The 14,366-nt window shown below is 36.0% G+C and overlaps 1 protein-coding gene across 6 annotated transcripts in view; it reads left to right on the top strand.

Moving 5' to 3' along the window:
• The window catches only part of Osbpl8 (oxysterol binding protein like 8), a 192,243-nt gene that overhangs the window by 156,344 nt on the left and 21,533 nt on the right, over nt 1–14,366 (top strand). For all 6 annotated transcript variants that reach the window (XM_023716083.1, XM_023716079.1, XM_023716076.1 and 3 more), the window contains 7 exons: nt 2,851–2,935; nt 4,327–4,498; nt 6,218–6,455; nt 7,325–7,509; nt 10,095–10,176; nt 10,428–10,526; nt 12,319–12,415. In XM_023716083.1, coding sequence (XP_023571851.1) covers nt 2,851–2,935; nt 4,327–4,498; nt 6,218–6,455; nt 7,325–7,509; nt 10,095–10,176; nt 10,428–10,526; nt 12,319–12,415 — 958 coding nt within the window. The remainder of the gene's footprint in view (nt 1–2,850; nt 2,936–4,326; nt 4,499–6,217; nt 6,456–7,324; nt 7,510–10,094; nt 10,177–10,427; nt 10,527–12,318; nt 12,416–14,366) is intronic.

Genomic DNA, 14,366 nt, shown 5'->3' with positions numbered 1-14,366 from the left:
TGCATTTGTTTGAAAGTTTGGTTCAGCTAATTTTTTTTGTTGATTTTGTTGGTCTAGTTTATCTGTCCATTTGTGACAGTGGGGTATTGAGGTTCTGTGATCTTACTGATCTTGGGTCTATTTTTTAAACTCCTCTGATACCTGTTCAAGTAATTCTAGTGTGCAGCTTGTTATTCTATCTTTTGAGGCTCCTGGATTGGCTTTGGGGGAGTTGAAAGTTTTAGGGAGCATTTTATTGCCATCTTGTATTTTGTTTTTTGTTTTGTGGATACATGTAGTCTAAAGTCTTGTCTGAAGTCTTTGACACTAGAGAGATCTCTTTTTTTTTTTTTTTTTTTGTGGAACCGGGGATTGAACTCAGGCCCTTGTGCTTGCCAGGCAAGCGCTTATTCTACTGAGCCATCTCCCCGGCCTAGAGAGATCTCTTTAGTGCTTTTCAGTGGGACTAACTGTAGTTCTGTGCCTTGACTCCAAGATCTGACCACCTTGGTAAATTTGTGAGGGGAGGACACAGTGTAATTAGGCCATCAACTGAGTTTTTTGGAAATGTATTCTAGAAATGTTAACCTCACAAAGGTAATCTGCTTACTGGCTTATAGATAAATAGCAATTATGTGATTCTGATAATACCAGGCTAATCAAAGTAGTACTGTTCACATCAAATTAGATATTAACATACTATAAGAATAAAGTGGGTACCACCCTTAACTTAAAAAAGAAACCCACATTTGTGGTGTGAACATTAAGACAGTCCACACATTGACTTAGAGCTAATATGTATGAAACATGATAACTGTATTTCCCTTAATGATAAAGAAGAATTCAAGAGTATAGAGTTAACTATCAAAAGATTAATAAAGCTTTATGGTTATACTATTAAATATATATACAGGAGAAAAAAATGAGAAACCCTGAGCCATATGATAAGTAAACAAAGGATAAGTAAACTGGGAAGTAGAAGGATGTTTTTGGAACTAGGTAAAGGTAAGAGAAAAAACTGACAAATAGAAAATAAAAAGAGAGAGGGAAAAAAAGAAATTATAAGAGGAGTAAAAATAAGAGAAAAAAATTAGAGCCTGATGTGGTGGCACATACATGTAACCCCGCACTCAGGGGAGGCTAAGGCAGGAAGATTGCAGCACATTTGGGGTCAGCATGGGCTACATAGTGAGTTCAAGGCCAACTTGAACTACATAAGCAAAACTGTTTAAATTTTTATCCTGTCTAAAAGGATAAAATTTAAAAGGGAAAGAGGGAAAAAATGAAGAAAACAAGGAGATAACCAAGGAAGAACAGAGAAATACTGTCCAAGTTCCAATAAACTGGTGAAGAGGAAAGGAGGAAGGGAAAAAACAAAAACAAGCAAAAAAGCTTCAAGACAATGTACACACTAAGAAAAACAAAAAGAAACATAAAGAAATTTGACTGTGATTTCCAATGTGTGGTTTTTCTTTCAGAATCTACAGTTTCCAAGTCAAGACATGCCCCTCTTCACACTGGCAGATAAAGTGGGAAATCAGACCTCAAGTCCATATCCGTGCTCAGTGCAGGCACCAGCCAGGAGTAGGATTAGGGAAAGGGGGCCAGGTACTTTTCAAATCCAGGGATAGTCTTGTGCTTGGCCGCTGGCTATGGGGGTGGGTCTGCGTCCTGTAGCTCAAACCCTTAGCCATCTGGGCTGTCTCTCAGCCAGGCACACTGAAGGCCCTGAAACTAAATCCCATGCGCTCCCTGACGCTCCTGCACCCACCCCATGGCTCCATTCCTGGGCTGCATTTCTCCCTGCAGCCCTCTGGAGTCCGGGCTTGCCCTGTCTGAACAGATTTGGTTTCCCTTCCGCAAGAGCCAGGAGCTGGGAGCGGACAAAAAGTGAAGACTGTCGCTTCCCTTCTCATTGTGTTCTCTTTCACTTCTTGTAGGTCTGGATGTTCCTGATAGTTCTGGTTCCTGGAGATGTGCTTTTCTTTTTTTCTTCCCCAAATTAATGTTTTCTAGTGTCTGGATTCTGAATCTATAAATGTAAATACCACTCTGCCATTTTCTCAGAAGTCTGATTTTCTATCCTAGTGTCTAACCCCAAGTTTTAAAATAGAAATACATTTATCTTGGTATTGAACAGCAGTCTAACCCTTTGATCCTTTTAAATTTTATTTTAGTACAGGGTGATAGATATGGATCTTGACTCAATCTTCTGCGTGTGAATGTCACATGGTTTCTCTTTATGTGAGAAACTTGAAGTAGAAATAACTTAAAGAGCAAAATTAAAGTTGAATAATACTTAAGAAACTAGGACTGGAAATCCAAAAAAATAAAATAAAAATAAAGTTGAATAATAGAAAACAGGGGAGATAGACCTTTTACAAGTGAGAAGGGGATCCAGAGATGAAGGGATGGGGCGGAAGGAAAGGAGAAGGGGAAGAAAAAAAGAATTGTGATGTGTTATTCAGCTTACCACAAGCATAACCACTACATACTGTAAATATGTACTAATACTAATAAAAAGTTTTTAAAAGTTAAAATAGGGTTCGGTGTGTGGTAAATTTTAGGTTCTCTTTAATATTTAAGCAATCTGTAAAGAATACTTAAATGATGATAGCTACCAATTCTTTTTTTTTTTTTTTTTTTTTTTTCAGAACCGGGGAGATATCTACCAATTCTTATCTGTTAAGGAAATATATTTATTGGGAAAGAAAACTTAGTTCCCTTAACACTTGCATTCTTAAGAAAGATGAAATTAAAGCATATTTGCTTTGAAGTTATAATTCATTTCTGGTGTATATTATATAGATAAAAGTGGGGAATATGAAGTTAAGGTGTCACAATGTTTATATTATTTATTTTGTTGCTAAGGGCCCAAAAGGTGAAGCAGTTGGATCTATAACTCAGCCCTTACCCAGCAGTTACTTGATCATTCGAGCTACTTCAGAATCAGATGGTAACTAAAGTTTTTGATTGACTAGATTTTTTGTTTCATTTTTAAGGGTTTATTTTATATACCAATTTATGTTATACTTGAAATAAATCTGTTATGATACTTATAGTAGAAACACTGTAATTATAAATTGCGTAGAATACTAAATATATTATTAACTTTGGAAGAAAGCATTGTTTAATTGACAGTGTGCTAGTACTTCAGTGTCATCTTTATCTTCCACTGACAGATTCCACTTTTTTGACTTACTAGTGTTCTTTATTGGTAACTCATTAAATATTAACATTTTAGGGATATATTTTATTCTATTTAGATTTTATCTTTGAGTGCTAATGTAAGATACGTATGTACTATTTTGGTTTTATTTTACTTGTGAAGGCATTAATATATAAATTATTTTATTCCACACTTAATAATTTGATAATTTATGAAGCAAGTATGAGAAAACAAAATGTGTTTTGGAAGCAAGGTAACTTTTGAACCTTCAAAAGTGATCATAGGTTTCTTTTACATTTTAGAGTTTAGATTAGCTGGATATTGAGACTTTTATAACCTCCCAAAGCAGACTTTTACCAAAAATTATTTTTTAATTAAAATAGCACAAGTTTTCAATGTGAACATATTTTATGTGGCTGATATTCCCATCAAATCTTGAAACGTGAGAGAATTTAAAACACTGACGTATTTATGCACATTTTTCTGCTAATAGAATTGTAAGTTTTAAAATAGAAATAGAGCAGTCTATTACTGTTTCTCTTTAAGAGTACAGCAATTTATGGTAGCATTAATATAGAAATTTTCCTGACTTAAAAGTTTTCATACATGTTGATACAATGAGTTTTATGCCTGGAAATAGATAGACATCCTGTCAACAACAAAACACTATTTCATGTAGTGTGTTTATAGTAGAAACATAATCCCTTCAGTACATTTTATGTGCCTTTCTGAGTTCCTTTAAATTATGCTGCATATTATTTTTGTAAGCTTTGGAAAAAGAAATACATTTATTTTCGATCGAGTATTCTTGCTAACACATGCTGTTATACTATTTATTTATCAGTGGTTTCTAGAGAAATAAAGATTGTGTTAGGACAGCCTTAGCATGCCAGATGCAGTGGCGCACGCCTCTAATCTCAGCACTGAGGACGCTGAGGCAGAGGATTTTGGTGAGTTTGAAGTTAGTCTGGACTGCATAGGCAGTCTGAGGCCAGCCTGAACTAAATAGCAAGACCATGTCTCAAAAAAACCAAAAAAGAAACCCTTAGCATGATATTTGTTCAAATTAAGTTTTCCAGCACATATTTCTCAAAAAAGTAATAGCTATTTAATGGTAAGATGAATGTTTGTTTCATGGTTTCTTTAATTATGCCTCTTATGAATCTGTGTTCTTCTAGGAAGGTGCTGGATGGATGCTTTGGAATTGGCTTTGAAATGTTCTAGTCTTCTCAAACGTACAATGATCAGGGAAGGAAAAGAACATGACCTGAGCATCTCATCAGATAACACTCATGTGACTTTGTATGGCTTATTACGTGCTAACAATCTCCACAGTGGCGACAACTTCCAGTAAGTAGATATTACGACTAATTAGCAGTGACTTCAGTGTTTTTGTTGTTCACTAGGTTAGTTGATAGTCCTAGTATTTTGGCAATGTATATATGGTTGAAATTTGCCTATCTTCTTCACGTACATGGCCTAAGCCTTTAAAATTTGCTGTACAAAGTGTAGAAATTTATTCCCTGTATTCTGGCCGCCCTGAATTATTCTCTTTGCCAAATACAAATATACGTCTACCTTGTCTCTGTGCCATGCATTCCTTCCACTAAAGATGGTTTCTACTGAGACTGGGTGTGGTGGCATGTGCCTGTGATCCCAGCTCCTGGGAGGCTATAAACAAGCGGATCACTGTGAGTCCAGTCCAGTAGTGAAACCCTGAACACCCTGTAGACCCTTCTCTAAAAATATGGGGGGGGAGTGATTTCTACTTATTGCTCTTTTTTCCTGTCATAATCCTATGTATTTTTTGAGATCAGTTTAAAATATTACACCATTTATGCAGCTTTTTTCCTGCTTTTTAAAAATGAAAGATAATCTTTATTGTTATTTTTGTCACTTTTTTGTTAATGGCACTCAAATGACTTTCTGTGTCTGATATTTGTGGGATTATTTTATATTGTTAAGTGTTTTGGGTTGGAATTGAATGAGTTTTGGATTTTATCCCCTGCAACATCTATTGTAGTTAATACTAAGAAATTATTTTTTGGGGGAAACTAGGTAGCAGTTGAAAGTTTGGGTGCTGGTGTCTTGCAGAATGGACACTGAATTTGCCCTCCCAGCCCCCACTCCCACCCCCAACTCTTCCCTTCACACCCACTGGCCACAGCTGCTTGTTCTCGCCATCACTGGGTTACTCTTCTCACTATTAGACTGTTCTACGCAACCTCAGCCAGGTTTTTACTATCCATTTTCTCAATACTACTTTTGTTTTCATTCCTTAGAAACCTCCCTAACCTCAATTTTTACATCCTTTCTTTACAGTTCTATACTCTAGAATTTTCACTTTAATCCCAAGTACCTGGAACCTGAATGGTCTCGTAGAGAAGGGGGGGGGGGAAGTAGCCCATACAGGAATGCATGTTTGTTGGGATCTGTTCCCAAGATTTTACTCTCTTCTACAGATATCTGCCCTAATCACTTTTAGTAACTTCAGTTTTAGACTGTAGACATATTTCTTTAAGGTGACATTGCTATCTCCTATTCTCCCTGGAATTTTTGTCTCAAGATTAAGCTGTTTCATCTAATTCTTGGTGTTACTTTGGGTGATGTTAGAGGCTTTTAACAAGTAAAAAGTTGTAGTTTGTTTGTGGTTACTTGAGAACCTGATGATCTTGTCTTACTTTTTTTCTTCAGGCAGAAAGTGATGGTGAGTTTTCTTTAAACAACAATATTCGTAGAAGAAAAAACTTACCTAGGAGTAGTATAAAATTTTACTTTTGGAAGATTGTAACCCTGAGAGTAAAGAGACAAAGGGCTTGGCGTATCATGGTTTAACATCTTTCCAGGTTTTTGTTTAAACTTTCTAATGCCTCTGTTTACTAATTAGTAAACTAAGGCTGATGTACCTATCTCATAGGATACTATGCATGATTAATTGAATTTAAACTATAGAAAACACTTAGAACAGTGGCAAATACATAGTAAGCACAGTAGTTATTATACTCATTCTGATGTGTCAGTTAAGTCTTCTTAGCCGCCTTCATTCTTTCTCCTAATCATTCCCTTAAGGTTAAACGACAGTGAAATTGAACGACAGCATTTTAAGGACCAAGATATGTATTCTGATAAATCTGATAAAGAAAATGATCAAGAACATGATGAATCAGATAATGAGGTGATGGGGAAAAGTGAAGAAAGTGATAGTGATACATCGGAAAGGCAGGATGACTCATACATCGAACCCGAGCCTGTCGAGCCTTTGAAGGGTACCACGTACACTGAACAGAGCCACGAGGAGCTAGGAGAGGTAAAAGACACCATGGTTTTGTATTTCTTGGGAATGTCCAAATGAAGTTTTTTATATTACTGGCTTGGTATGTTGTTTTCCTGACATGCAGCATTCACACCAATGTTATTTTTTAAAGTAAGTGTGTGAGAGACAGAGAAAAAGAGAAATATATCAAGCTTTATTTTTTTATTTTTCTGTATTTTAGGAAAGGATCTACTGGGTTTTCAGGGTCTCCCTATCAGATTGGACTTGTAGTGATTTTCCTGTTTACAGCCTACCAAGTGCTGGGATTACAGGTACACACCAGCACACTCAGTCTCAATCGCTGTCTCAGCGTGCCCCAGGGGCGGGGCTGGCACAGCGGGTTGGGGGATTGAACCCCCAGCCCCTGCACCTGCTTACAGGTGCTTTAATCTGCTGAGCTATTTGGCTGGCCCTCAAGATTTATAAACAACTAAACATCTATATATATATATATTTTTACACAAATACCAGTATAGACTTATCAAATTTAAAGTTTACATTTTCTTCGTTTGCTCTTGAAATAGGATACTGCCTGATACCATTATCAGGTACAAAGCAAATTGCAAGGAAACATGAATTTGTAACTATCATGTTATTCCTAATGCATAGACATGTAGTATAAAATAATAGCATACAGCGTTTTATATTGTTCACTTTGATACCTCCTGTGGATCCTTTTTTACGTAAGCTTTATACTTATAGACTTCATTTATTATTTAAAAGGTTATTTCTATATTTTAAGAATGCTTGGGATTGTTCTGGAGATAGCTTGTATTTTCAACATGCTGTCTTATCTACATATCTGTGTATCTAAGTCTCTGGAATAAATGTAACATTTCAGTGTGTTTTGTTAATTGCTAAAGGCAGGTGAGGCTTCTCAAACAGAAACTGTGTCTGAAGAAAACAAAAGCCTTATCTGGACATTGCTGAAACAAGTCCGTCCAGGAATGGACTTGTCCAGGGTTGTTCTGCCTACATTTATTTTGGAACCTCGTTCTTTTCTGGATAAACTTTCAGATTACTACTATCATGCAGACTTCCTATCTGAGTAAGTATATTCTTAATTCTTAAAGTAGAAGATACTGTACTTCACAATTTTAGAGGTTCTCAAGAGTGCTACTTTCAACGATTATGCCCTTTCAACGTCAGATTCTCATTCTGTCTTCACCACTTCTGTAGTTGATCTTAATAAGGAAAGTATTTTTATCAAGCTAAATTGAGAGATCACAAGTTTGAGGAAGACAGGAATTCTGCCTCTCACTGCCCACATCGTTGTGACAGGCTCCTTGACTTATGCACGAATTTAACACAGGCTGAGTAATTGGCATGTGCTCCTCAGTATGCCTTCATTCAAGCCCCATCCTAGGACTTGTTTCCTGCGAGACCTGTGCAGCTTATTTAGCCAGAATGACCTGCAAGTGCTGGTGTTTCATAGAAGTTCCTTCTCTTGTCCTTGCTTTTCTTTGGAAGCAGCCAGCTGATCTTGAGTAAAATTTTGAAGAAGGCAGCCATAGGAAACAGGCAAGGAACTGTCTACTTCTGTCTCAAAAATGTTTTGAAGAGCTTTGAAAAGAACTTCCCACCTTTGCACTTCTCCCCTGCTGCCCCTACTCCAGCAGCAGTGTTTCCAAGACACTGTGTTTTCTGTGGTGCCAACTTTAGGCCCTATGACCTGATTTTGTAGACTGCATAAGTATCTATATTCAGTTTCTCTTTATTAATTGCATTGGTAACTTTGGCAAAAATCATAAATGAGTCAACGAATAACTGATAAACTGTGAGAAAATTTTATAAGGTATCTTATAGGCAAATTGTTCATCTCCCTAAAATACAAAGAATTCTTAGAAACTAAATGAAAATGTTGATCTGTGGAAAAAGGAGTAGAAGGAATGACCTGGCATTGCAATAGTGAAGAAGTAGAAACAGCCTTTAAACACATAAGCTTCACAGAAAATAAGAAAAATGTGATTTAACCCAGCAAGATAGTATTATACATTCACCACACTAACAAGTTCAAAAGCTTTTATATACTGGTTCTTCTATCTTTCTTCTTTCCTTATCTGTTTAGAAATTCATTTCAGAATGTAAGGTAAATTGCTATGAAAATACTTCTATTTCTATAAATAGAAAGATTGCACTTTTATGACAACACACACTGTTGCCAAGACTGAGGGACAGTAAACACTCACACCTCCCCCAAGGGATAGAAAGCAGCACAGTGCCTCTGAAGGAAGTCTCACAGTGTTGGCCCAAGCTGTAGATGTCTTCTTCCTTTAATTCAGTAGTCCTGATTGTTGTGAATAAGTCCTACAGATAAAACTCCACATACATCAAATGACACATAGAAGATTGCTGTATCAAGGTTTTGTAATCACAGAACATTAGAGATATCTCAAGTGCCAAGCCATAGTTGACTGGCTAAATAATGTATGGTGCATCTACACATATACAGAAGAACTAACTGTATATTGCTATAGAAAGAACTCCAGAAAAAGATGAAGATATAGAAACGTGAGTACTGTATTTTTAGAAAAATAGAACTGTTTATATTTGGTCATTTATGCATAAAGGAGACTTTTTTTTTTTAATGTATTTGATAAAGGGTCTCACTATGCAGCCCAGACTTATAGTGATCCTCCTATGTTCAGCCTCACCAGCACTGGGATTACAGGTGTGTGCCACCACACCTGGACTCAGTGGCCAGCTCTGTGTACCCAGGGGCAGGACCGGTGCCACATGTGGTGCCAGGATCAAACCCAGGTCCCTGTGCTTGCCTAAGTAGGCACTTAGTCCACTGACCTATCTTGCCAGCCCTATAAAGGAAACGTTTAAAATAATAATTTAGCCAAGGTGGCACATGTCTATAATTCTAGCACTCTCAGAGACTAAGGCAGGAAAATTGTAAGTTCGAGTTCAGCCCTGAGCAATTTAGCTACTTAGACTCTGTTGTAAAATAAAAATGACCAGGAATATAGCTAAGTGCAAAGGCCCTGAGTTAGTTCCCTGGTTTCAGTCCTCAAAAACAAGCCAAAACAATAGGCAATAAGGAATATTATGGAGAGTTGGAACAGTATATATCTGTTATAAATTGCCATCATATGCATTGATGACATGTATTTCTTTATATTGCTTTAACTTTTCCAGCTACATGTATGTAAAATTTAAAATAAATTTAAAATAAAATCACATAATAAGAGAATTTAAACTAATAGGATGAGAACCATTAGAGGTTTATTACTGAAAAAAAAAAAATACGATATGACAAAGTTATCAGTAAGCCCAGCCAGCCTCTGCCATCTCATACCTCATCAGACATGCTTGAGCTATATCCCTGGTCTAGAAGCCCATTTGAAAAACCATGGTTCAAGAGTTTCCAAAAAGCATTTCAGCAAGGAACTGGGCAGTATATCAACGAATAGAAAACAGCAACAACAAAAACAACAAAGGAAAAAAATGACCAAATTTAACAAGATAATTCTTGGAAATCAGTTTTACATGGCTATCTTTGTCATCTATTTTAAGTGTGAATTGGTTAAAGTTGTATCTTCTCACTCAGTTATCATTTGATAAATATTAGGAAGAATTTGTGACGTTGCCTACAAAGATTTTTATGATTATCATTTTGTTTTCTAGGGCTGCTCTTGAAGAAAATCCTTATTTCCGTTTGAAGAAAGTAGTTAAGTGGTATTTGTCTGGATTCTATAAAAAGCCAAAGGTAATAGTTATACTTGACTTTCTTTAGTTTTTTATGAGCTTTGTTACTTTTATATGGTATACTAAAAATTATTAGCAAAATACATGGTTATTTAGACCTGTATTTTAATTAAGGTCATAGGATTTTACTTCATGAATGTCTTTAGTGTAGAGCTTTTTAGGGATGTCTTCCTGATGAAACCTGTTTGGACTAGTTTAAACTATTTTAAATCCTCAGTATTTGTAATTAGAAACTTGTATGCTTTTCTCTAGGGACTGAAGAAACCTTATAACCCCATACTTGGTGAGACTTTCCGTTGTTTATGGATTCATCCCAGAACAAACAGCAAGACATTTTATATTGCTGAACAGGTATTAGAAGTGCATGTTATAGAAATGAAACAGACCTTGACATTATTGGATACTTTAGTAGACAACATTAACTCAGGAAATTATTGTTTGACCATTCTTATTAGTAAGAATTTAACATTTAGCACTAAATACCATACTCCTGTGTATTACCCTTACAGTCACGGAATTCTTTGATCAAAAGTATTTTTATTCCTCTTCTTCCTTGTGCATTCTTTGTATTTGTTCATTTACTTTTTGGGCATATTTATACTGGTCATATAATTATTTAGTGGGTCTTCATTCTGAGATCAGATTTATACCAATTTCTCTGGCATCCAAAGTCTTCTGAATTCTTCTGAGTTTATCTCATATGCCTTTTGTTTGTTTTTGTTTTATGAGATAGGGGCTTGCTATTTAGTTCAGACTTGCCACAAACTCACTATGTGTATAGCCCAGGCTGGGCTCAAACTCAAAGTGATCCTCCTGCCTTAGCCTCCCAAGTGCTGGAATTACAGGCATGCACCACCACACCCAGTCCTAAATGTGTTGTTAGGTAGTTCAAGATCTGCATTCATAACTAGGTCACCTGATCTTATACTTTCTTCCCTTATTTATTAATTTTTAGTATAGGGTCTCACTGTGCAGCTCAGACTTGTAATGATTCTCCTGTCTCAGCCTCCCCAGCACTGGGATTACAGGTGTGTGCCACCACACCCAGTTTCATGGGCACAGGTCATCTGGGGTTCTGCAGCCAGCACAACATGCTGAACTGGGAATCAGAGTTCGGTCCTTGCACCTGCAAGGCAGGTACTTAGACTGCTGAGCTATCTCCCCAACCTACGTACTTTATTTTTGAATTTAGTTCTCTCACTGAATGTTTCTTCTCAGCTATTCTTTAACAAACCCTGAGCTGCTCATTCTTTCTTATCCAGATAACTGCAGCTCCCAGTGGTTATTTTTCGTTCTGAAATGTTTGTATTATTTTTTGAGATTATCCAGAAAGCTATTTTTTAACACTTGTATTTTTTACCTTGATAAAGAATATTTCTCTAATTGCATTGGGAGAGAAGGTAACCATTGAAGTCATAGTCTCTCGTTTTAGATGACACTTCTTTTATTGTTATTATAACAGGCAGTGAGAAAATACTGCATCATTTTTAAACTCTTGTTACTGAAATTTGCATACATTTATTTTCACTACTCTTTCTCTTTTTCTTTCTGCACAAATCTGAGGAATATGCTGTTCTGTCTCAACAGCAGTGACTCCTTTTTATAGTAATTCTCGCCTTTAGTGTAAGAAAGATGAGACCATGTATCCTTTGATAACTTCCTTCTCCTTGGAGCTCTTGATGCACCCCTCAGGAGGGAACCCTATATCTATATTAATGTTTTAAATTAATGATTATCTTGCACTTAGTTCACTGTAGTTCTTCACAAAAACAATGTAAATATAGAAAACATTGAATTATCAATAGCATATTTAGCCAGAAGTGGTTGGTGCACATCTGTGATCCAAGCATTCAGGAAGCTGAGGCAAGAGAGTCCTGGAGAGCTACCAGGAGGCAGCTTTCTGTGGAAGACAGGAAACTACTTACTGTAACCATCAGTATTTAATTTATTACCCATCAAATGTTTCTTACTCATAAGAATTTAACTTTTGGGGCCAGGGAGATGGCTCAGTAGAAAAGCTCTTCCCTGGCAAGCACAAGGGTCAATCCCTGGTTTTACAAAAAAAAAAAAAATTAACTTTTGATAATGGCACAATAACATGCTTAGCTAATTTGCTGGTTTTTTTTTTTCCTATATTCAATAGGTGTCTCATCATCCACCAATATCTGCCTTTTATGTTAGTAACCGAAAAGACGGATTTTGCCTTAGTGGTAGCATCCTGGCCAAGTCCAAGTTTTATGGTGAGTTTTCCCATCCCAATCTTCATCCTTTCCAGAGAGGTAGTACGTTCTGGTGACTTTATTTAGAAATAAAATTAATAAAATAACTTTTTGGTTTTCAGCGAAGAGTTTATATGTCATTTTAATTATCATCTTTAATTGAATAATGACTTTGTTACCAATTTGTGAGAAGAGATATAGCTCATCTTATATAACTTGATCACATGCATAAATTCATCACAGATATCTGTATGAAAAGTCAAAATTATTGCCCTGTAGACCTTCTAGTATGGGTTTCTTTTACCTTTACCTCTACCAAGGTTTTGTTTTGTATCTCTGTATTAGGGGTGGGGGGGCAATCTTTTATTTTTTAAATATAGAGAGAAAGAATCTAAGTGCTAGTAAGGAAACCTGGTCCAGAGTCAATTAGCAGAACTTTTTTTCTTTTTTCTCAATTGTAATGTGGATTTTTATTACTCAATTGTTACAAAAAGATATACAAGTTAGACAAAAAAATCAAAGACAAAATATTGAAACTGAACCAAATACGTGAACAAATGCACTTAGAAAATGTCTAGAGAGTATTCCAACCCGTAGCATCAGAATACACATTCTTCTCAGCTGCATCAGGATGTTGTCCAAAACAGACCACACACTGCCCCATAGAACACGCCCAAGTAAACACAAAGGAATTGAAAGGATGTCATGCATATTATAAGACCACAGTGCAATGAAATTGAAAATCAATATCAGAAGAAATAATAAAAACTCCATAAACACAAGGAAACTAAACAGCATCCCCCTGAACAACCAATGAGTCACAGATGAAAGTAAACAATAAATTAATCAGGTTCTAGTCAAATGTTCATGTTAGTGCAACATACCAAAACTTAAGGGACACGGTGAAAAACTTCCTAAGAGGAAAATTTACAGCCGTGAACTCACTTACTGTGAAAACCTAATGTTGAGCCTTAAAATTCTAGAAAAACTAAAGCCCAAAGCTCAAATGAGAGAGGAAATCATAGTGATCAGAGCAGAAATTAACGCAATGGAGACTAAAAAAGTAGTGCACAGAATCAATGAATCAAAGAGTGTTGTTGTTTTTTTAAATTGAGAAATATCAGACAGTTTCAAAACTGAGCAGCCCTTTTTTTCTTGACATTCTGTGACAACTCCTTTTTCCTTTTATAATGTTTGCTTTGGATGTTAGAATGTCTCTCTTATTTTAGCCTAATTATCTGTTGTACTTTTCTGTTTCTATTGTTTTTTAATTTTCCTAACATTTATTTCTATATATAGTATACGTATGAATTAAATAAGATTGTAACTTTTCTTTTGCCAAAAACCAACTAATTTTCCCTTTGCCTCATTAATTTACCATTGATTTTTAGTGCCATTATCTTCCACTTCATGGTCTCCTTTCTGATGTGTTGACCTGTTTTTTTTCTTGTACCACTATTCTGTACTCTTAAGCAACTTTTACATTTAAATGCCTATCTTATGTTCTATAGAGCAGACAAAATAGGTACTTCTGCTATAGTAGGTACTATCTCTCCACGCTGAAAGACATATTCTTACTTAGAACTGCTCTTGCTTTCGAAGTGTTATACATGGACCACCACAATCAGAGTTTTAGCTGAAATTTTGAAATTCTCAACCCTAATTTTGACTAAAGTCAAAATAACTGGACTCAAGAATATGAATTTGTAGCCAGGCAAGGTGGCATATGCCTGTAATCTTAGTGCTGAGGAAGCTGTGGCAGGAGGATTGCCATGAGTTTGAGGCCAGTCCAGACTACACAGTGAACTTAATGCCAGTCTGAACTACATAGCAGAATCCCATCTCAAAAACAAAACAACAATAAGAACAAAAAGAATAACCAATCACCCCAGGTTATTCTAATGTATGTGAAAATTTGAAATGGCTTCTTATACAATGAAAAATGAAAAGCAGAATACAACAAATAAATGCA

Source organism: Octodon degus, unplaced genomic scaffold (genome assembly GCF_000260255.1).
Source record: "Octodon degus isolate 3935 unplaced genomic scaffold, OctDeg1.0 scaffold00004, whole genome shotgun sequence".
NCBI classification, from domain to species: Eukaryota; Metazoa; Chordata; class Mammalia; order Rodentia; family Octodontidae; genus Octodon; species Octodon degus.
Note: the sequence above shows the minus strand (reverse complement) of the source record. Positions and strands in the feature narration are given on the sequence as shown.